The sequence below is a fragment of the Felis catus genome, chromosome C1 (genome assembly GCF_018350175.1).
Source record: "Felis catus isolate Fca126 chromosome C1, F.catus_Fca126_mat1.0, whole genome shotgun sequence".
NCBI classification, from domain to species: domain Eukaryota; kingdom Metazoa; phylum Chordata; class Mammalia; order Carnivora; family Felidae; genus Felis; species Felis catus.
Genome location: NC_058375.1, coordinates 144,546,575 through 144,569,466, shown reverse-complemented (window position 1 = coordinate 144,569,466; position 22,892 = coordinate 144,546,575). Strand labels below are relative to the sequence as shown.

Sequence of the window (22,892 nt, the reverse complement as noted above, 5' to 3'; positions counted from 1 at the left end):
CCTCTAGGTTTGGTCTGGTGTCCCTCTTTGCTTTTTTCTATTTTTTTTTTTTTTAATTTACATCCAAATTAGCATATAGGCCAACAATGATTTCGGGAGTAGATTCCTTAGTGCCTCTCACCCATTTAGCCCATCCCCCCTCCCAAAACCCCTCCAGTAGCCCTCAGTTTGTTCTCCTTATTTATGAGTTTCTTCTGTTTTGTCCCACTCCCTGTTTTTACGTTATTTTTGTTTCCCTTCCCTTATGTTCATCTGTTTTGTCTCTTAAAGTCCTCATGTGAGTGAAGTCATATGATTTTTGTCTTTCTCTGACTAAATTCACTTAGCATAATACCCTCCAGTTCCATCCACGTAGTTGCAAATGGCAAGATTTCATTCTTTTTTTTTTTTTAATTTTTTTAACGTTTATTTATTTTTGAGACAGAGAGCATGAACAGGGGAGGGTCAGAGAAGGAGGGAGACACAGAATCTGAAACAGGCTCCAGGCTCTGAGCTGTCAGCACAGAGCCCGACGTGGAGCTCCAGCCCATGGACCGCGAGATCATGACCTGAGCCAAAGTCGGACGCTTAACTGACTGAGCCACCCAGGCGCCCCATGATTTCATTCTTTTTGATTGATGAGTAATACTCCATTGTATATATATACCACATCTTCTTTATCCACTCATCCATCGATGGACATTTGGGCTCTTTCCATACTTTGGCTATTGTTGATAGTGCTGCTATAAACATGGGGATGCATGTGTCCCTTCGAAACAGCACACCTGTATCCTATGGATAAATGCCTAGTGCAATCGCTGGGTCATACAGTAGTTCTATTTTTAGTTTTTTGAGAAACCTCCATACTGTTTTCCAGAGTGGCTGCACCAGTTTGCATTCCCACCAACAATGCAAAAGAGATCCTCTTTCTCTGCATCCTCACCAACATCTGTTGTTGCCTGCGTTAATGTTAGCCATTCTGACAGGTGTGAGGTGGTATCTCGATGTGGTTTTGATTTGTGTTTCCCTGATGATGAGTGATGTTGAGCATGTTTTCCTGTGTTGGTTGGCCATCTGGATGTCTTCTTTAGAGAAGTGTCTCTTCATGTCTTTTGCCTGTTTCTTCACTGGATTCTTTTTTGGGTGTTGCATTTGGCAAGTTCTTTATAGATTTTGGATATGTTCTTTATAGAGTTTTGATATGTCCTTTATATGATATGTCATTTGCAAATATCTTCTCCCATTCTGTCGGTTGCCTTTTAGTTTTGCTGAATGTTTCTTTCTGCATGAAGAAGCTTTTTATTTTGATGAGGTCCCAATAGTTCATTTTTGCTTTTGTTTCCCCTTACCTCTGGAGACTGCTGCGGCCAAGATCAAAGAGGTTTTTGCCTGCTTTCTCCTCAAGGATTTTGATGGTTTCCTGTCTTACATTGAGGTCTTTCATCCATTTTGAGTTTACTTTTGTGTATGGTGTAAGAAAGTGGTCCAGGTTCATTCTGCATCTCGCTGTCCAGTTTTCCCAGCACCACTTGCTGAAGAGACTTTTTTCCATTGGATATGCTTTCCTGCCTTGTCAAAGATTAGTTGCCCATACGTTTGTGGGTCCATTTCTGGGTTCTCTGTTCTGTTCCATTAATCTGAGTGTCTGTTCTTGTGCCAGTACCATACTGTCTTGATTACAGCTTTGTAGTATAGCTTGAAGTCTGGGATTGTGATGCCTCCTGCTTTGGTTTTCTTTTTCAAGATCGCTTTGGCTATTCGGGGTCTTTCTGGTTCCATACAAATTTTAGGATTATTTGTTCTAGCTCTGTGAAGAATGCTGGTGTTACTTTGATAGGGATTGCATTGTATATGTAGATTGCTTTGGCTAGTATCGACATTTTAACAATATTTGTTCTTCCTATCCAGGAGCATAGATCTTTTTCCATTTTTTTTCTGTGTCTTCTTCAATTTCTTTCATAAGCTTTCTATAGTTTTCAGTGTATAGATTTTTCACCTCTTTGGTTATATTGATTCCTAGGTATTTTATGGTTTTTTTGTGCAACTGTAAATGAAATTGATTCCTTGATTTCTTTTTCTGTTGCTTCATTGTTGGTGTATAGGAATGCAAACGATTTCTGTGCATTAGTTTTATATCCTGCAATGTTGCTGAATTCATGAATCAATTATAGCAGTATTTTGGTGGAATCTTTTGGGTTTTCTATATAGAGTATCATGTCATCTGCAAAGAGTGAAAGTCTGACCTCCTTCTGGCCAATTTGAATGTGTTTTATTTCTTTGCATTGTCTGATTGCAGAGGCTAAGTCTTCCAATACTATGTTGAATAACAGTGGCGAGAATGGACATCCCTGTCTTGTTCCTGACCTTAGGGGGAAAGCTCTGAGTTTTTCCCCATTGAGGATGATATTAGCATTGGGTCGTTCATATATGGCTTTTATGATCTCGAGGTATGCTCCTTGTATCCCTACTTTCTTGAGGGTTTTTAGCATCAAGAAAAGATGCTGTATTTTGTCAAATGCTTTCTCTGCATCTATTAAGAGGATCATATGGTTCTTGTCCTTTCTTTTACTGAAGTGATAAATCACATTAATTGTTTTGTGGATATTGAATCAGCCCTGAATCCCAGGTATGAATCCCGCTTGGTCATGGTGAATAATTTTTTAATGTTTTATTGGATCCAGTTGGATAATATCTTGAGGATTTTTGCATCCATGTTCATAGGGGAAATTGGTCTAGAGTTCTCCTTTTTAGTGGGGTCTCTGGTTTTGGAATCAAGGTAATGCTGGCTTCATAGAGTTTGGAATTTTTCCTTCCCTTTCTATTTTTTGGAACAGCTTCAAGAGAATAGGTGTTAATGCTTCTTTAAATGTTTGGTAGAATTCTCCTGGAAAGCCATCTGACCCTGGACTCTTTTTTTGGGGGGAGATTTTTGATTATTAATTTGATTTCTTTACTGCTTATGGATCTGTTCAAATTTTCTATTTCTTCCTGTTTCAGTTTTGTTAGTGTATATGTTACTAGGAATTTGTCCATTTCTTCCAGATTGCCCATTATATTGGCATATAATTGTTCATAATATTCTCTTATTATTTTTATTTCTGCTATGTTGGTTATGATCTCTCCTCTTTCATTCTTGATTTTATTTATTTGGGTCCTTTTTCTTTTTGATCAAACTGGCTAGTGGTTTGTCAATTTTGTTAACTCTTTCAAAGAACCAGCTTCTGTTTTCATTGATCTGTTTTACTGGTGCTTTTTTTTTGTTTGTTTGTTTTTGGTTTTGATAGCATTAATTTCTGCTCTAATCTTTATTATTTCCTGTCTTCTGCTGGTTTTGGGTTTATTTGCTGTTCTTTTTTCCAGCTCCTTAAGGTGTAAGGTTATTTCTTCTTTAGGAAGGCCTGGGTTGCTATATACTTTCCTCTTATGACCGCCTTTGCCATGTCCCCGAGGTTTTGGGTTGTGGTGATCATTTTCATTGGCTTCCATGAACTTTTTAATTTCCTCTTTAACTTCTTGGTTAGCCCATTCATTCTTTAGTAGGATGTTCTTCAGTCTCCAAGTATTTGTTACCTTTCCAAATTTTTTCTTGTGGTTGATTTCAAGTTTCATCGTGTTGTCCTAAAATATGTACAGTATGATCTTAATCTTTTTGTACTTACTTAGGGCTGATATGTGTCCCAGTATATGGTCTATTCTGGAGAATGTTCCATGTGCGCTGGAGAAGAATGTATATTCTTCTGCTTTAGGATGAAATGTTCTGAATATATCTGTTAAGTCCATGTGGTCCAGTGTGTCATTCAAAGCCATTGTTTCCTTGTTGTTTTTTTGATTAGATGATCTGTCCATTGTTGTGAGTGGGGTGTTGAAGTCTCCTATTATGGTATTACTATTGATGAGTTTCTTTATGTTTGTGATTGATTTATATATTTGGGGGCTCTCACATTTGGCGCATAAATGTTTACAATTGTTAGGTCTTCTTGGTGGATAGACCCCTTAATTATGATATAATGCCCTCTGCATCTCTTGATACAGTCTATATTAAAGTCTATATTGTCTGATATAAGTATGGATACTCTGGCTTTGTTTTGTTGACTGTTAGCATGACAGATGGTTCTTCATCCCCTTGTTTTCAATCTGAAGGTGTCTTTAGGTCTAAAGTGGGTCTCTTGTAAACAGCATATAGATGGATCTTGTTTTCTTATCCATTCTGTTACCCTACGTCTTTTGATTGGAGCATTGAGTCCATTGACATTTAGAGTGAGTACTGAAAGATAAGAATTTATCGCCATTATGATGCTTGTAGAGTTGGAGTTTCTGGTGGTGTTCTCTGATCCTTTCTAATCTTTGTTGCTTTTGGTATGTACGTATGTATGTATTTTTTCATCTTTTCTCCCCTCAGAGAGTCCCTTAAAATTTCTTGCAGGGCTGGTTTAGTGGTCACAAACTCTTTTAATTTTTGTTTGTCTGGGAAACTTTTTATCTCTCCCTCACTTTGAATTACAGCCTTGTTGGATAAAGAATTCTTGGCTGCATATTTTTCTGGTTCAGCACACTGAATATATCCTGCCACTCCTTTCTGGCCTGCCAAGTTTCTGTGGATAGGTCTGCTGCAAACCTGACCTGTCTTCCCTTGTAGGTTAGGGACTTTTTATCTCTTGCTGCTTTCATGATTCTCTCCTTGCCTGAGTATTTTGTGAATTTGACTATGATATGCCTTGTGGATGGTCAGTTTTTGTTGAATCTAATGGAGGTCCTCTGTGCTTCCTGGATTTTGATGTCTGTGTCTTTCCCCAGGTTAGGAAAGTTTTCCAGTATGATTTTCTCACATAACCCTTCTACCCCTATTTCTCTCTTCCTCTTCTGGGACCCCTATGATTCTGATGTTGTTCCTTTATAAGGAGTCACTGATTTCTCTAATTCTTAAATTGTGCTCTTTTGCTTTCATCTCCTTTTTTTTTCTGCTTCATTATTCTCTATAAGTTTGTCCTCTGTATCGCTGATTCTCTGTTCTGCCTCATCCATCCTTGCCGCTGCTGCATCCATCCATGATTGCAGCTCAGTTATAGCATTTTTAATTCATTCTGGCTATTTTTTACTTCCTTTATCTCTGCAGAAAGGGATTCTGATCTATTTTCAACTCCAGCTAGTATTATTATTATTGTGATTCTAAATTCTGGTCCAGACATCTTGCTTGTAGCTGTGTTGGTTAAATCCCTGGCTGTCATTTCTTCATGCTCTTTCTTTTGGGGTGAATTCCTTCATTTTGTCATTTTGAAGGGAGAAAAGGAATTAATGAGGTAGAAACATTGAAATTAAAAAAAATTAAAATTAAGAAAATATTAAAAGTTAAAAACACACACACACATCGAATAAATGATGCTAGATCCTAGGTGTGTTTTCGTCTGAGTGTTGATAGTGGTTTGACAGATTAGAGAGAAAAAAGGGGGGGGGGGAGTAAAAAAAATACTTGAGAATTTGAGAAAATGAATACACTGAAGTAGACTAAAATGAGATGATGGGGGTAAAATAGAATTTGAAATAATATACACAAAAGTAAAGAATATAGTAGAAAAAATGTTTTTAAGAAAAATTAAAAATAAATATGAATCTTTTTCTGTATTTAAGAAAAAAGAGATGAAAAAGAGAAAAAAGGAAATCGTTTGAAATTTGAAAAAGTGAATACACTGTAGTAGACTAAAATAAAATGATGGACGTAAAATAGAATTTGAAAAAATTTACATAAAAGCAAAAAAAATAGTAAAAATATTTTTAATAGAAATTGAATGTAAAAATGAAGTTTTTCTCTTTCTGCATTCAAGAAAAAGAAAAAAACGAAAGAGAAAGGAAAAGCAAAAATAAGGAAATTGTTTGAAAATTTGAAAAGGTAAATACACTGAAGTAGACTAAAATAAAATGGAAATAAAATAGAATTTGAAAAAATTTACACAAAAGTAAAAAAATATAGTAATAAAAGTTAAAAATATTTTTATTGAAAATTGAAAAAAAAATTTCTTTATTCAAGAAAAAGAAAAGTGTAAAAAGAAAAAAAGGAAAGAAAGAAAATTGAATAGATGAACCTGGTAACAGATTGAAGTAGGACTGAAATTACTTCATTTTCCCCTAGAAGTCAATGTAGTGCTTTATAGTCCATAAACTAAGCCGGCAGTGAGACTTGTGTTCTTGAAGAGCGAAGTTGGCTCAGTTGAGAGGTGCTCAGTGCAACGGCTCTGTTTTTCCGCTAGATGATGCTGCTAGTCTACTGGGGTGGATTGTTGAGGTGCTCATTGGTGTGTATGCGCATGCATGGGGGAGGTGAAAAATGTTGTCACCCTGCTACCCAGTCTGTTCTCCGGATCAGCAATTGTGCATCTGTCCGTTGTCTTCAGCTTTCGTCCACTCCCCGCTTTTTCACTGTCCGTGACCAAGCCCCAGGCATTACCTCTCTCTGAGTTTTGTCTCAGATGTGGCTGTTTTCCCCGGCCCCTTACTTCTGAAGGACTGTGGCTTTGACCTCTGCTGGAGGGTCTCACTGAGCAATGGCCAAAAGAGCAATGGCCGAATGTCAGCTGCATCCAGGAACGCTTGCTGGACCCTGCTGCTGCAGGTGCCCAGAGACTGCAGCCAGGTGCCAGCCCGCCCCAGAAGTTAGTGAGATGGTGTAGCAGCAGCGTTTCAGGGATTATGGAAAATCACAACACACATCTGGCACCAGGTTTCACCCTTACGGACCTTGCCCCAGCACCAGCAAATGTGGCTGCCTTCTGGGGTCTGCTGGGTATAGGTGGCTTCAACAGTTTCTACCAAATGTCCTTCCAGCAGTGGAACCGCTTTTCCCCCTGTGGCCCGAGAACCTCTGGACCCCACTCTGTTCCTGGGGATTCGCCCTTCCCACCAGACACTGCCAGGTATGGAGCTGCAGAGTTGCAGCCTTTGCGTTCCCCTTGTTTACAGTCTTAGTGGAATTTAAACCCTCGCCTTTCTCCTTTCTCCCTTTTTAGTTTAGTCGCTGCGGCTGTTTCCAATTTTCCACTTTCTCTCCAGCTGCTTTTGGGGAGGGATGTTTTTCCCGTATTTTCATTCCCCCCCCCCCCCCCCCAGTCTCCATCCTCTCTCTGCCTGCAAATCAGTTCCCTACCCTCAGCGGCTTCTCGCTCCCGAAATTCACCTCTCCGTGCCATGTACCTGCTGAATTCTGTGGTTCAGGTTGTGCAGATTGTTGTGTTAATCCTCCAATCAGTTTTCTAGGTGTGTAGGATGGTTTAGTGTTGGTCTGACTGTATTTCATGGACCCTTGCTGCTTTATCAGGATTCACATTAGAAATTTTTATCATTTCCAATACCAGGAATAATTGAATCATTTTGAGGGTGGCTTGTTTTTATATTATTGACACAGCTAATCATATAACCAATTTCATACTTACTAGCTAGAAAGCTCAAAGCCAAAGGTGTGGCTTGTTGAAATGAATGTAGGATTTCAGGAAATTAATTTTAAATATTTTACAGTAAAATAGTAAAAGTATATGCTAGGTTAACTTGCACTGCCAATTTTTCTATAGCTTTTGAAAAAAAATGTCATGTGATAAGATAGTGATGAGGGAAATAAAGGCAAAAGAAATGTAGCATAAATGAAATCTCCTTACAGCTTGCAGCCCACCTGTAGACACCTGAAACATGCAGTGTGACCTTCCTCAAGGAACTCATGGCTGCCTTACTTCCTTAATGCTTTTGTTTTACTAAATACTAAAAGTCACCTTATCTTAATAGTAGCTAGCCCCTCAAGGTTCTGAAAGTCTTCCAAATTCCTTAGAAACTTACTTTATCTCTATCCCTCCTCCCTCCACAAATCTAAAAATTTATAATCAGTCAGTCTTCACAACCTCAGTGCAGCTCTTTCAGCCCATGGGCCCCGTCTCCATGCTTTAATCAAATCACCTTTTTTGCACCAAAGATATCTCCAGAATTCTTTCTTAGCCTTTTGCTCAAGAATCCCATCAGATAGTAACTATCATTATGTAGAGACACAAAAATTAGACTGTAGAAGAAAAGATAAATCTAAGAAAAGGCCAATATTAGGGCTCATTTTTTAGGGAACCTTAAGAAAAAAAATTCACAGTCTCTGAGTAATGAAAGAAAGGGGTTGAACACAACAGATTTGCTATTTGTTTTTATGCCAGGAAACACTCTAGCCAGGCAAACTAGGCAGAATCACATCATATGTTTAAGTTCCTGCAAATTTCCATCAATTCAAGCTTACTAGATGTTCCTTTAATATAAATAATGATGCTCTCTTCTAGGTTGCTATCCAGATCATTTAAACATTTAATGAATGGTAAATTCCTTCTTTCCTCTTGGGCTATTTCATTTCAGTTGCAAATTTACCCTGGTGAGTTTTAATTCTAGTGCGCAAACTTTACTAAAAGGGGACCAAATTAATGTAGAAAGGGCTTCTAAGTAATTATAATACTTATAAAAATGCAAACTGTAAAGTCAATTCATATCTGTTGAATGAATGTATTCATTACAATCTGTGAGTACATTAGAATAAAATTATTACTAAAATAGTTTTTTTAGGAGAGGGTCGTAATAAGGAAAGTATTTGTTTACTCTCAAAATTTATTACTGCCATAAGGTGAGATTCTTTTTAAATATAATCACATTTTAGAGGAGAAGATATTTGAAAGTATTGATAAGACCTAATAATCTCTTTTTTACCTTGGCAGAAAACAAGGTTAATAAATGACTAGCATAAGCTTCCCTAAAGGCTTGCTACCTTGAAAAATGGCTGTGAATCATTTACTACAATAAATTACATGGAATATTTCCATATGCTTTCTAGCTCTCCCCAGATGAGTGGCTCCAGGGAGAAAAAGAATCATTAGAAATGCATTTGCTAAAGGGGCGCCTGGGTGGCGCAGTCGGTTAAGCATCTGACTTCAGCCAGGTCACGATCTCGCGGTCCGTGAGTTCGAACCCCGCGTCGGGCTCTGGGCTGATGGCTCAGAGCCTGGAGCCTGTTTCCGATTCTGTGTCTCCCTCTCTCTCTGCCCCTCCCCCGTTCATGCTCTGTCTCTCTCTGTCCGAAAAATAAATAAACGTTGAAAAAAAAATTAAAAAAAAAAAAAGAAATGCATTTGCTAAAATATGAGTATTTTTCCATCATTTTAGATTTTTTGTCTTTAGAAAAATTGAGTACAATATATATGGGGCCTGCTTTTTCCCCCTTTTTTGATTAAAAAGGTATTATAATTCAAAGGAAGGACTCACCACTGGATGTCTAAAATTTTTATATTGATACTTGATATTAAAGTACAATGGTTATTTTATAAATATTAATCTAATTTATACCCAATTTTATTTTATAAAAATTTTAAAACTAGTGTCAGATATAATATATGACCAATAAGACTAAGGCCTGTTTGCCAATTTTGATATTGGCTCTTTAAAGATCATATAAATGGGGGTGCCTGGGTGGCTCGGTTGAGCATCTGGCTTTGGCTCAGGTCATGATCTTGTGGTCTGTGAGTTCGAGCCCCGTGTCGGGCTCTGTGTTGACAGCTCAGAGCCTGGAGCCTGTTTCAGATTCTGTGTCTCCCTCTCTCGCTGACCCTCCCCCGTTCATGGTCTGTCTCTCTCTGTCTCAAAAATAAATAAACGTTAAAAAAAATTTAAAGATGATGCAAATGACATTTAAAATCACCTCATCAAAAAAGAGTAGTAGGGGTGCCTGGGTGGGTGAGTTCAGTGTCAGACTCTTGATTTTGGCTTAGGTTGTGATCTTGGTTCTGCTGACAGCTGGAGCCTGCTTAGGATTCTCTCTCTCCACCCCTCCCCCACTCACATGCTTCTGTGCTTATGTGTGCTCTCTCTGTCTTTCAAGATAAAATTAAAAAAAAAAAGTATTTCTACATCAAAAAGAGAAAGCAAAAGATAAACAATGATTGGAATAAATAAGCTGTTTAAAAGTCTGTACATGAAAACACACCAGAAATAAAATGTCAGGTCAGAAGAATATCTGCAACACATATCACAGAAGATAATAATCTCAAAGTATTTGTATAAGTGGACAAGAGAAACAAGAACTCCCTCAATCAGCAACGAAAATATAGGCAAAAACATGACTATAATATCTTCAAAGTATTGATGTCCATTTTTAAACTGCTTAAGTGCATTGATAATGTTTGAGATATGATTTCAAATAAGATAAAATGTTTCTCATACTAAATTGGCAAAGTTGAAAAACAACGCAAAAATACAATACCTGTTTAGAGTTCTCTACTCTGACCATAATCCTGGGGGAGTGGAGTTGGAAATCAATACAAATGCAGTGAACATACACTTGGTGGGGCGTCGGCCAGATTTAGAATCAAACTGGCTTTACCCCCTAATCTTGTTACCAATCTCTCAGGGTTCCCATTAGACTCATGAGTAAAATCAGGAAAGTAACACTATGTATTTCATAGATTGTTGTGGGAATCAAAGGCGGTAACGCATATAAAATGTTTAACGTAGTACCTCTTCCTATTTTAGCTATTAGTCCCATTAAACTGGTAAAACTTTAAAAAGGACAATTTGTCACCATATATAAAGCCTTATAATGTTGCATCAGTTTTGACCTATCGAATTTACTTCTAGACACTATTTTTAAAGAAGTGAATATGGATACTCACTAGATTTTTGCTATAAGGTTATTGATGAGCCTGATCTATAATGATAAAAATTCACAAATGGTACTGTGTATTAAATAATAAGGGACTGGTTAAATAAATTAGAGCTATGCATTAAAAATATAACCTGTTTAGGTTAAGAAGTTATTAGTCAACAGATAGCTGAAAAGCTAAATTTTTTTTGATTTTAAACAGTGAATATGTCTTAAGTTTGTGAGTGTAGTATGTGGTCAATAGTGTAAGTAGAACACTAACAGTGAATTGAAGATACATGAATGCACAGAGCACACACAGAACAGAAAATTATCAGACATATGTCTAGAGTACAAAAAAACTATTAGAACATCAAGGGAGACAAGGCTGGAAAGTCAGATGGGGATGAAATTATGTGGGATTTTGTATATATCATTAGTAAGGAATTTTTACGTTATTCACTGGGCAGTGGAGAATCGCTGGAGATTTTAATCAGATTTTAATTCTAATGTTGTATATAGAGAATATATGTATGAAATTCCATATGATATATGGAAATAATGAGGTCTTCTGACCACACAGGTGAAAGAAAATACAGACTAGAACAAAGATGTAGGCCCTAGTTACAAAGGGTCTTAGAGGTGGGAGTCAAGGGATATCATTTTCATGGAAATACCAGGATTTGGTGGCCAATCAAACTTCAGAAGTGTGTATGCTGGATTTAAATTTTGGATGCTTATGTGAAAGAGAAGAAAATGGGTACAGTGTGGAACAATTGAGTTTGAGATGCCTGTAGAGATTTCCAGTAATTAATTGGCAACAGATTCCAGAGTTCAGGAGAGAGGTTGGGGATGCAGATATAAATCAGAGTCATTAGCACTGGAGGGGACATGGAACTGCTTCCAGAGAATTAATTTCATCTTTTCAGAAGTATAGAGAAGACAATCCCATAACTTTTTAGTATGTACTTTCTACCAGGAAATTGTTCAGTTTTTCTTTCACTTGCAAAAATTTGTGTTCAAGTTTTAATCAAATTCCTCTTTATTTTCATTCTTTTGAAAGTGTTTAATGACCTCATATTACTTGTTAATGAAAGCATTTCAAGAACAAATAGGAATGGGCTTTCTAATTTATTGTTTGAGATAGAAGATTTTATTATTAAGGTTCTAAAAGAATACCTCAAGATCAAATGTTGAATGTAATAATAATTCTACAGTTGATGTCTTGTTTTTATGGTATTTGGGCTACAAAAACTTCCATGCATTCTTCCATTTACTTGGCTAGTTTTTATTAGGTGCCTACCATATCCCAAGCCCTGCAGGTGCCTAGGGGTGAGAGAATATGCTGGATATTTGAGTGTTTAAGACAAATATTTCCAACTACTGAAAAGAAGTTTTTCTGATATCTCCAAGAAAATTAAAACCAACAAACAAAAAAAAACTGTGCAAGGAGAAATGGTTAAGTGATAGTTGTCAATTAACATAAAGCACCTTCTTTTAGAAATGCAACTGAGTGGGGCATCTGGGTGGCTTAGTTAAGTGACCCTTGATTTCAGCTTAGGTCATGATCTCACAGTTCATGAGTTTGAGCCTTTCATGGGGCTCTGGGCTGTCAGTTTGGAGCCTTCCTCTCTCTCTGTCCCTCCCTCTCATTCTCTCTTTCAAAGGAAATAAACTTAAAAATAAAAAAAAAAATGCAACTGAGTGGAAATGCTAAAAAAATGTTAACATTTGTTATGAATTTTGTGCAAAGCAAGAGTGAGAAATTTGAATATTTTATATGGGTTGGGGCTACTTTTAAAATTTTTAAACTAAATAACCATAAAAATAGATACTGCTTCCATGGTAACATAAGAGAATAACAATAAAAAACAGGGAAGGTAGCTCTGAGAATAAAATCCTAAAATCTGTTCTTTTTTAAAGTCAAAAGTGTAAACATGTTCCTAAATATAGACTAACTAGGATTAATCATCCAAGAAATATTGAGTTCCATCAAAATATAAATCATAATAGGGTTTTTATGTGATGGTTTAATTTTTTCATAATATACATTAAAACAAGAGGCAGTTAATTTTATTAAGCTTAATAATACCATTGAAAGTGTTGTACATTTTATCTTGCCTCTGGCATTAGCCACTGAATGAACACTTTATTTTTTCTTATAGAGAAAAGAGAAACAATTGAGAACAAAATGGAAATAAGAGAATTGATGGCAATAGACCAATATATGTAATGAGTGTCTAGAATATGCCAAGCTAGTATTAGTCATGCGAATGTTACTAATCTGTAGAGGAAAAAAAAGGGCAAAAGTCTTTTATTCACTTGGTAAATAAAATAGTAAAGCTAAAAAATATTAACTAATTTACCATAAATGACCCAATTAACCAGATCAGAGCAAGGCTCTAAAATGATACTCTTTTATACTCAATAGTTCAATTTTCTCCATTTTAATTATGAAAACAAAAGATATATACAGAAAAATAGGGTAAAAAGTAAAATTTCCCATTCCAATTCATTGGTCTCAGCAGAGGTAATTATATTCCAGACAGATTTCTAAGCATTCTTAACAGATTATATAACATTTATATAAATATAGGTATTATAGATACTTGGAGAAAAATGTTCATATATATTTTTCATAAATAAAATCAAAGTAAGTCATATTCCAAATTTCTTCCCTTCTTTTCAATTTTCCATGATAATAAATATAGACCTCTCTTACTCCAGTGGCTATATAGTATTCTATATTATAGATGCACTGTGATTTCTTTAAACATTCCTGTCTGGGTAAATATTTAGTCATATCCATTGTTCATGTTATAACAAAAAGGGCTCCTATATAGACTTTTTTCTGTGTGTATTTGTAGACCTGAATTTATGTAGATGGAAAAATACTGGTTTTAACTTCTGTCTTGCCATTAAGTTGGTAATATAGAAACATTAGAATACGTGTAGGTATGGGCTTTTTGCTTATTGGTTGTTCACTTTATTAATGAATCCCTAAGATTGGTGTCTTTAGATACTTTTGGTTACTATGACAATAACAACATTTTTTGGCAACGTCTACATAGTTGTTAGGTACCTGCCATATCCCAGGCACTCAGCCAATGGCTGGAGATGAAGACAGGAGTAAGACCTAGTCCCTGCCAACAAGAAGATTATGGTAGAGTGGGGTAGCTTATTCCTGCATATTTGAACACTTATAAATGAATAATGTAATTTTTAACATTTATGATCCAGGTGTTTTGTGTCATTTAGAAAAATACAGATATAGGACTAGTTATCCTTTTTAATACTATGGCAACTTAAAAAACTTTAGGAGGATTGGGGTGCCTGGGTGGCTCAGTCGGTTGAGCATCTGACTTCGGCTCCGGTCATGATCTTGCAGTCCATGAGCTCAAGCCCTGCGTTAGGCTCTGTGCTGATAGCTCAGAGCCTGGAGCCTACTTCGGATTCTGTATCTCCCGCTCTCTGCCCCTCCCCCGCTCATGCTCTGTCAAAAATAAATAAAAAAACATTAAAAAAAACTTAGGATAAATCATCTAGGTTATCTTCCTCCTTCATTTTCATCTGCATTAGAATCAGAAGGATGTCGTAAATAGTGTGGCTTTTTGGAATTCTATAGATCATCATGGTCCAGATGATCAGTTGACCTTTTTTCATAAGCTGCTGAAACACAGTATGGGAGACACTTCTACGTATGGAGTAGTCACATGTAAGTGTAGTAAAATATTCGGTGTTGTTGTGCTAGAGGTATTCAAGTAACACATTTCTGGCCAAAAAGACTTATAGGGAGGTATGTAAAGCCTTTAGGGAGTCTTGTTTTTCCTAATAAAAGGACAATCATGGTTACTGCAGCTCTTCTCTACCCCTATTTCTTCCTGCCTTGAAAGTGGACATGATATCTGGAGTTTCAGCAGCCCTCATGTGACCAGCCAATGATTAAAGGTAACTTTATGGATAGAGGAATGCAAAGATAGAAAGTTTTTGGTTTCTTGACAAAGTCACTGAGGACCCAAACAAATGTTAAGAGTTGACTACTTTCAAATTTCTGTCATTTGGGAAAAAATTAAACACTGCATAGTTAGTCCTCTAACAGTTCAACTTTTCCATTTCCAGCTGAATTAATTAGGATTACATTGGTTTTGGTAGTAGAGGCCTCTCACATTCACGGTGAATCAATATACAAGCTGAACTATTTGTGAGTGCTTTGCCATTGTTCTGCCTATATTGTTGTTCCTATTTTGTTTCATAAAGTTACTTTTCCATGCTTTAATTTAGAGACTATGGTTTAAATATTTTCCTGCTTACATTGAAATTTTGGACAATTAGGATTTTAATAAATATTTTTTTGGTTTTTAAAAAATTCCTTTTTTAACGTTCTCCATTGAATCACACAGGTCCTATTTGAAGTATAGTGTCAAAACTCAACATGGCTATTGCTTTTTCTCTGTAGATTCTTGACACATTCAACTGCATTACCTCTGTAACCATGATGTGCTGGACAGAATAACTTTTGTTTCCTAATTTTACTCTAATGTACTAAACAAAGAACTCACTGGTGTATATCTCCTCAACTTTTGTAGACAACTTGTCTACTGAGGATTAGCTACTTCAAACTCTATTATAAATCTCTACAAATTCCAAATTCTGTTTCTCAAAATGGCCACAACAGTAGGGCTGCCCCATCTGAAGACTCACAGCTAAGCAGCCTCCACATGCCCACCTTGCAGAGCCACTTTTCAACATTTAAAGAGCATACAAGAAACCTTGTTATAGTCTGACAGGACTCTAATAATTGGACTGCAACAGGCAAAAAAAAAAAAAAAAAAAAAACTGTCTTGGACTTTTAATCAAGCATCAATTTTGTTTAAATACTACATTTTTACCTGGTCCAAAGAGCATCTTCAGACACCCAAAGCAAAAATGTAACAGATGTGCTTACTCATGCATTTAAAAATTTTACCGAACCCCAGAAATTCATAGAAAACACGATATACATAAACATCTACAAAAACAATTTAGAATAAATACCATTGGGAAAACATCATAGTTGAGGGGTTATTTCATACTATTCAGTTAATAACAGAATAAAATGTGGTCCTCATTTGCCCATACATGGTAAATTGAGATAGGTCTAAAATATTTGGCTATCTTCATTAATTGGGATCATTGAAAATGCTGCCCTATTAAATTCTGTGGTGCTTTCTTAAGATACTTAGGGTAATAGGCAAATTAGTTCTTGATTTGAATGCCCATTAATTTCTTAAGCTAAGACTTTATTTTTATTGGCATGTGAGTCCTGATTTACTATGATTGCTTCACAGCAATATTCTCCCCCAAAGATGAAGCTGATAAAAAAAAAAAAAAAAAAGAGTTTACCTGATTTCCTCCCATACCATGACAGTTGAATATACCCACTTTTTCATTTTCCTTGCGGCCCATGTTGTCTAAACACTGGTTGGTTTCAACATTTCTTATCTAAAGGAAACATACAAAAACATGTCAGAAAATCTTCCTGGTGTTATCAAATTGTATATTGATAATAAGATGATATATGTTTGCAAGGAAATTTCTCCAAGAAGAACACAAAATATTTGTCTTTTTCTGTCTAAACTCCTACTTAAGTAAACTTGAACAGCAATGGCATTGTCATTAGCATATAATCAAGAGGCACTCCTTGTTTATAGCTTAGTATCAGAGAATGGGGAAATATCTACATATTACAAATTATTCATTCCCAAATCCTTTTAAAATTAGGGCAGTTGCCAAATTCCACTCAAAAATCCATAGTCTATTCTTCAACTCCTGTGGTACCATATGCAAAGGAATTGAAACAAATTGGTTAAATATCAAATTTATGTGTCTTAGATTGCTTTATTACTAGATATTCCATCATATGTTAATAAAGATTAATTGTTTATTTCTGTAACTAAAACATATCCATTCATCTTTTTTCATACCTAACGCCAAACTTAATGGAAAAGAGTTGACCTAAGAAGAGCTATTATAAAGCTAAATGGTGATTTCATATTAAAAATCCCTCAAAAACAAGATTAAATTGCCAAGTGCAAGCATAAGATTCTTGGTTTAAACTCAAATACTGCATTAGTTCCATAATTAACATAATGTCAATTTGTCTTTGGGACACATGTAATTACAAAAGCCAATCACTGAGTTTAAAGATGCTAAAATTACTAAATCAAGCATGATCGAATAATTAAAAAGGCATTTCTAATGGAATGGGAATGTTTTTAATTTTTCCCTTAGTCTAAACTACAAGCATGTATTTATACTTGTCCACTCTGCTTCTGAAAAGTTCTTAGCTGTGACTCTTACTAGAACCTGCATATCTTACTATTCACTTATACATTATTTGCATACATCTAATTAGTCATCTATGCTTTAGGTACATATTTCTTTCTTTATATTGGCAAATGAATAAGATCACAAACTTCTAAAAAGGATAGATGAGGTTTATATGAATCACTTTTTTGTCTGATGCAGAATGCAAAGGGCAAGTAATGGTTCCTGGAATTGGGAAAAGTGGTGTGATTTGCTTTAAGGCCCCAGTCAGCAATTGAGAATAGTGGGGATTGGAATTCATAGTTTGCAAAGGTTGAAAGAGCTGAGCAGAAGTGTCAATGCATTGAGATTTAGAGCAGGATTATAGATTCTTTCATCAAGAACCTGAGCTGCAACACATTAGAAAGATCAGAACACACCATGAATGTTAAAGAGAAAGGACGTAAACTTCAAGAAGCAAAATAATGTTCAAGTTCCACACTGGTAGGTTTAGGGCTGAAATACACTCTTAATCTGATATAGGTTGGTTCAGGCACTGAAGGATACTGAGACTATAAGCGAAGATTAAAGGTTTCAGGACCTGTAGCTTGACAGAATTGAGAAAGGTAACAATTGATAGATGATGTTTATCAGGCTGCCTATGTTGCATATGACCTAATCAACACATGACATAAAAGCTTATATTTAAATTCTTTATATCTGACTTTCTTAACATTTCATAAAAGGCAGACTTCTTGAGAAATAATAAAATGCTATATTATTCTTAAAAAGTACAGAGTAGTATAATACTATAACCCCTAGAGGAATAAATTGTCACAAAATGATTAATTCACCTTTACATGTAAGCTATGCAATCTGATTCAGAGGACCTCTGCTAGATTCATGATACTTGAATAGATTCTGGTTAATAATTAAAGGGGCAACATGCTGTCATTTATAAAATTTTGTCTTTTTGATGGACAAAAGAAGATTTGAAGCCATATTCAGACCTGTACATACTCTGACAGTAGCATTTTAAAGGGACATATGAGGATGCATATCATCCTACTTTTTGACAAACTAAGCACAGAACTTAAGGATGCTTCCAAAGTATTTTGTCCCCAGTAATTATTAACCTATAGCTTATAGACGTATAAACTTGGTCTGTAACTCCTCTTTTGAATGCATTTATCCAACAAATATTGAGAGTATGTATACTTCATGTAAACACCATTGAAGGTGCTGAGGCTACTGAAGTGAACGAAATAAACATAGTCCTCTCCACCATGAAGCTTATATTTTAGAGAAGAGTTTAATGCACAAATACATTTGTAGTATATCAGAAGCTCAAGAACTTCTATGAAGAACACAGGAAGGGTAGAGAAAGTGATGGAAGGAGTACTATTTTAGATAGGGGACTAGGAAGGCCACTCTGAGAAAATGATACTTGAAGATATACCTTAGTAAAGTGAGAGAATAACCATATTTCCATGTGTGGAGAAGTATTCCAGACAGAGGGAAGAGCAAATGTATGCTCTCTGCAGCTGAGAAAAACTGAGTCAAACAACAAGCTTAGCAATGTGGCCAGGGTGCAGTGAACAAGGGGCAGAGGAGAGAGGTATCCAAGGCTAAATAAAGTAAGAAATCATTAAGTGTTTAAGCCTGAAGATGACCTATTTATAGCTTTCTCTGGCTGCTGCAAGAACAGATTAGAGGGAGTAAGGAGTAGAGGCAGAGAAACACGTAAGGGGAGTCTTGTGGTCATGCCGGCTAGAGATGGTGGCTGCTTGAAATAGGATAGTGATAGAGGTGGATAGGTCAAACTGGGGATGTTTTTAAGACAGACCCAAATAAGATTTGTGATTGAATTGGATATGAGCTATGAGAGGAAAAAAAGACAAGAAGCATTCCAAGGTTTTGCCTGAGCAAATAGACAAATGATGTTTCCCTTTACTGGAAACGATTTTCTGAGTTCTTGCATGTTGATAAATATATATATGGCCTTTATATTTGAAAATCAATTTGGTATATCTGAAATCCTTGGCTCACAATCTGTTTCCTTGAGTATCTTTAAAATGTTATGCAATTTACTTCCAGCGTAAATAGTTGCTTTTGAAAAATCTAATGATAATCTGGTTTTCTTTGCCTTATTCTTTTTTTACAAATGTCTATTTGCTTGAATGCCAAACTGATCTTTTTCTTTTCTTTATAGTTCAGTAGAGTTACCACTATGTATCTTAATATCATTCATTCTGGATCACTCTTCCAGAAACATAGCATTCCTTTTCAACATGTAGTTTCAATTTTACTTTCAGGAAAGCATTTTCTTAAATTATAGTTAGTAATGTTCATTTTATTTTATTGTTTTGATTTTTCCCATTAGAAAATCCTATTGCTTTGGATCTTCTTGCTTCTCTTCTATATGTGACCTTCTATTAAAAGTGGAATTATTGGGGGTTTCTGGGATTATTGACTTGTGTTGTTTCAAGGTTAGCCTTTGTTTCTAAATGAATTCATTCTTTAATTTCTAATTCTTTACTACATTTCACGCACTCATTTTAAAAGTGTTTCTGTTTGATTTATAGCATTCTTTTCTACATTTTATCATTATACAATTTATTTTAGTTCATTTTGAAATATTAGGTACACTTTTCCTGTCTATGGGCATAAAGTTTTGGTGTCCATGTATTGTTTGTAGAGAGATCATTCCCCTCCTTGTTATCTTTATTCTTACTGTGGCCATTCTCTTCTAATTATTATTGTTCTTATTATTACATGAATCCAATTCTCCTGACCTTTTAAGAGAGAGGGTTTTATCAGGAGACCATTTCTTTCTTTTCTATTTTTGGGAATCAGCTGGAATCTTTAAACTCTTCTGTTGCCTGATTCCCAAGTCCACACATTCCCATTTAGATGGTGGAGGGTATCACTTGGCCATCTGGGGTTTTAAAATCCCCCCAGGTAATTCTAATGTCCAGCAAAGTTTAGCAATGACCATTTTGGAGGGAGTTATGCAGGTTTTTGATGTTCAATGGTGACAGTACTATTATAATTAGTCTTCCTTTCTAAAGTAACTTTTTCAGTGGTTCCCATCTGGAAAGCTTTTATAATATGCTTCTGCCTGGCCTCGCCCTCATAGATTCTGATCCAAATGGTCTAGAATAGGACCAGGAGAGAGCTTAAAGCTCTGCACATAACTTGAGTGTATATTCAGGGTTGAAACCCCTTGCATCAATAGAACATAGTGGAGTACTTGCTAGCTGGAGGACTACCTATTTTGAAGACTCTGGGTGCTGGTGGAGAGAAAAGGAGGTCTTCATAGTAAAGTTGATTCCCTCAGTGCCCTGTGGGAAAGTTGAAGGGCAAATGTTCCCAGCTGTCCCAACTGGGAATGTTTATATAGAAGACCACTTCTAAGTAACTTCACAAGTCTGGCTCTCCTGTTCCTGTACTTTTCTGAAAAGTTGAAATAATAGCCTTCTATTTTTTGAGATCTCCTGGTTCTGTTCATTTCTCCTATTTTCATCTGGATTTTCCATTTCCTTTGTCCTCATTGTCTCTAACCCCTTAATTGGGCTTTGTTCCTTGAAGTTTCTTCTAAGAAGGAACTTCAGCTAGTGAGTTTAAAGAAATCAGAAGTCTCAGAGTGTGTAAGCCTTTCAGACATTAGAAAGGAGACTTTTCACTGACTTACAAATTGGACTGTATGGAAACACCTCTCCCAGTTTCAGCTACTATTCTCAAAGTGGCCTGAGGCAATTTCTCATGAGTATCTGTTAGCACTTTGGGGGTTATCTTGGTCTCATTTCCATCAGACATCCCATTGCTTTCTTTGCTTCCTCCGGCAAAGATTAGAGTATCACATGGTCATGAAATTGACAACTTCTATTTTGGGATTTGTGAGAATACCTGCCACCTAATTTGATAGTGTTTTCTATCAATTTTTTGTTTTGCTATCCTGGATGCTCTGTTTTAATGGGAGAACTCAAAGAGATTCAAACACTGCATCACTGCTGCCACTATTTTTGGATTTCTAAAATAGACTGATTTGGGGGACTTCATGAAAAGATGCTTGTGCTATTTTTGATAACGTTCTAACTATTCCACAAAATGATTTGGTAGTTTCTAGACATGTAATATTACCTGTCCCTGAGGATATAGCAGGTGCTAAGAAGATATAAAATAGAAGCTCAAGTCAAATCTGATGAAGTTGGCTAGATTTGGGATCTGGACTAGAAACAGATAGGAGTCAGTGGTTTAGGACAGCTGTCAGAATGAGATGAGATGGGGTGACGACCACCACCACTAATACCACTGCCACTGCAATAATAATTAGCAATCATTATAATTGTATGTGCTATGTGCTGTTCCAAGCACTTACGTGTAACAGGTAATTTAATATTTACAACCAACCTATTACCCCCATTTCATAAATGAAAATATTAAGATACAATGAAGTTAAATAATTTGTCCAAATAAGGAATTGAGAGCTATTATAATGACATTGGGAATTGCCCAGTCCTGACCTCCAGATAGGCAAGCAGTATTTATCAGAAAGGAGATGAGAGGAAGGAGCAAGGAAGGATTGAGTTCTAGCTAACCAGAGGTAAAGGGTACAACAGGCCATTCAGACAATGGTGAAGACATATGGAACAAGACACATGAAAGCAGGCTAGGATCAGACTTAGGGGACTAAATAATGAAGACTAGATGCCCCACTGTTGGGCTGAGGTCATGTAAATCATTTCTGGCTATGGCTAGGATGACATTAGATGCAAAAAGGATAGAACACAGAATGGGTATCAATAGCCAACTTAAAAATCGAGAGACAGAGACAGCACCTGGATAGAGACAATATAAAAAGGTTTATGTCACTAGGCTGATACAATCCAGATTAAAAAAAAAAAAATCCATGCAGGTTAGTATACACCACATTATTCTCAAGTCAGTGAACCCAACACTATGGGAATCTGCTTTATTTTCATAAAAATATAAAAATGGTCACCAATGTGTACTGACAGTCCTCATCAAGCAACTCTTACTGTAAATGATAAGGTATTGGCATACAGGAAAGTTCAATCTATATACCTTATCTTTTGAGATGCAAAACATGTGATTTAGGATGATCCTGTGTGATTTTTAAATCAGAACCTTTCTGGGGCGCCTGGGTGGCGCAGTCAGTTAAGCGTCCGACTTCAGCCAGGTCACGATCTCACGGTCCGTGAGTTCGAGCCCTGCGCCAGGCTCTGGGCTGATGGCTCAGAGCCTGGAGCCTGTTTCCGATTCTGTGTCTCCCTCTCTCTCTGCCCCTCCCCCGTTCATGCTCTGTCTCTCTCTGTCCCAAAAATAAATAAACGTTGAAAAAAAAAATCAGAACCTTTCTAAGTGTACCCTGGGGCCTCAAAGAATGTTGCTTAAGCAAAACAGTCAACTTCAGGAAAGACCCTGATCTCATCACTGGTACCATATTACCTAAAAACATTACCAATTACTTGGTAATGCCATTAATTCTGAGAAAAATCTAGGCAGCCAACCACTGATGATCTTCATTCATTAGAAATTCCTTACCGATTCTATTTTATTACCTGTATCCACATAAGAAGAGCAGGCTGGTACTTCTCAGACCTGGAAAATTCTTTTGACTCATTGCTTATGGTATGGGGTATCTGTGAATATGTGGCATAGGGCCAACATAGTTTTAACTTTAATTGTTGTCTGCTTTGAGATTCCTTTGTTTACACATAATCTTTTATTGCTTGGAAACAATTTTTAATGACATAAAATTGAGAGTATTTTTCCCACTTGTGTTTTTGTGTTTGAAATCAGCAAGCCTTTTTCTAAATGTTTCTACTCAGCAGCACCCATGGTAATGTTCTTACCACTTACATAGTTTGTTCATTAGCTTTTGCTCCCTCTGCTGGATTGTAACAGCAAGCAACAATGAGAACTCTCAGTTCTAGAAAAGAGGCATATACTCCCCCCTCACCCTCAT

At 36.3% G+C, this 22,892-nt stretch overlaps 1 protein-coding gene across 6 annotated transcripts in view; it reads right to left on the bottom strand.

Annotated features, from left to right (window-relative positions):
- Positions 1–22,892, bottom strand: part of GALNT13 (polypeptide N-acetylgalactosaminyltransferase 13) — a 581,924-nt gene that overhangs the window by 35,693 nt on the left and 523,339 nt on the right. For 5 of the 6 annotated variants that reach the window (XM_045033831.1, XM_023259332.2, XM_011285258.4 and 2 more), the window contains one exon: positions 15,998–16,096. In XM_045033831.1, the coding sequence (XP_044889766.1) occupies positions 15,998–16,096 (99 nt within the window). Of the gene's footprint in view, positions 1–13,046; positions 14,109–15,997; positions 16,097–22,892 lie in introns of those variants that run through there. The other variant, XM_045033832.1, reaches the window with a different exon arrangement.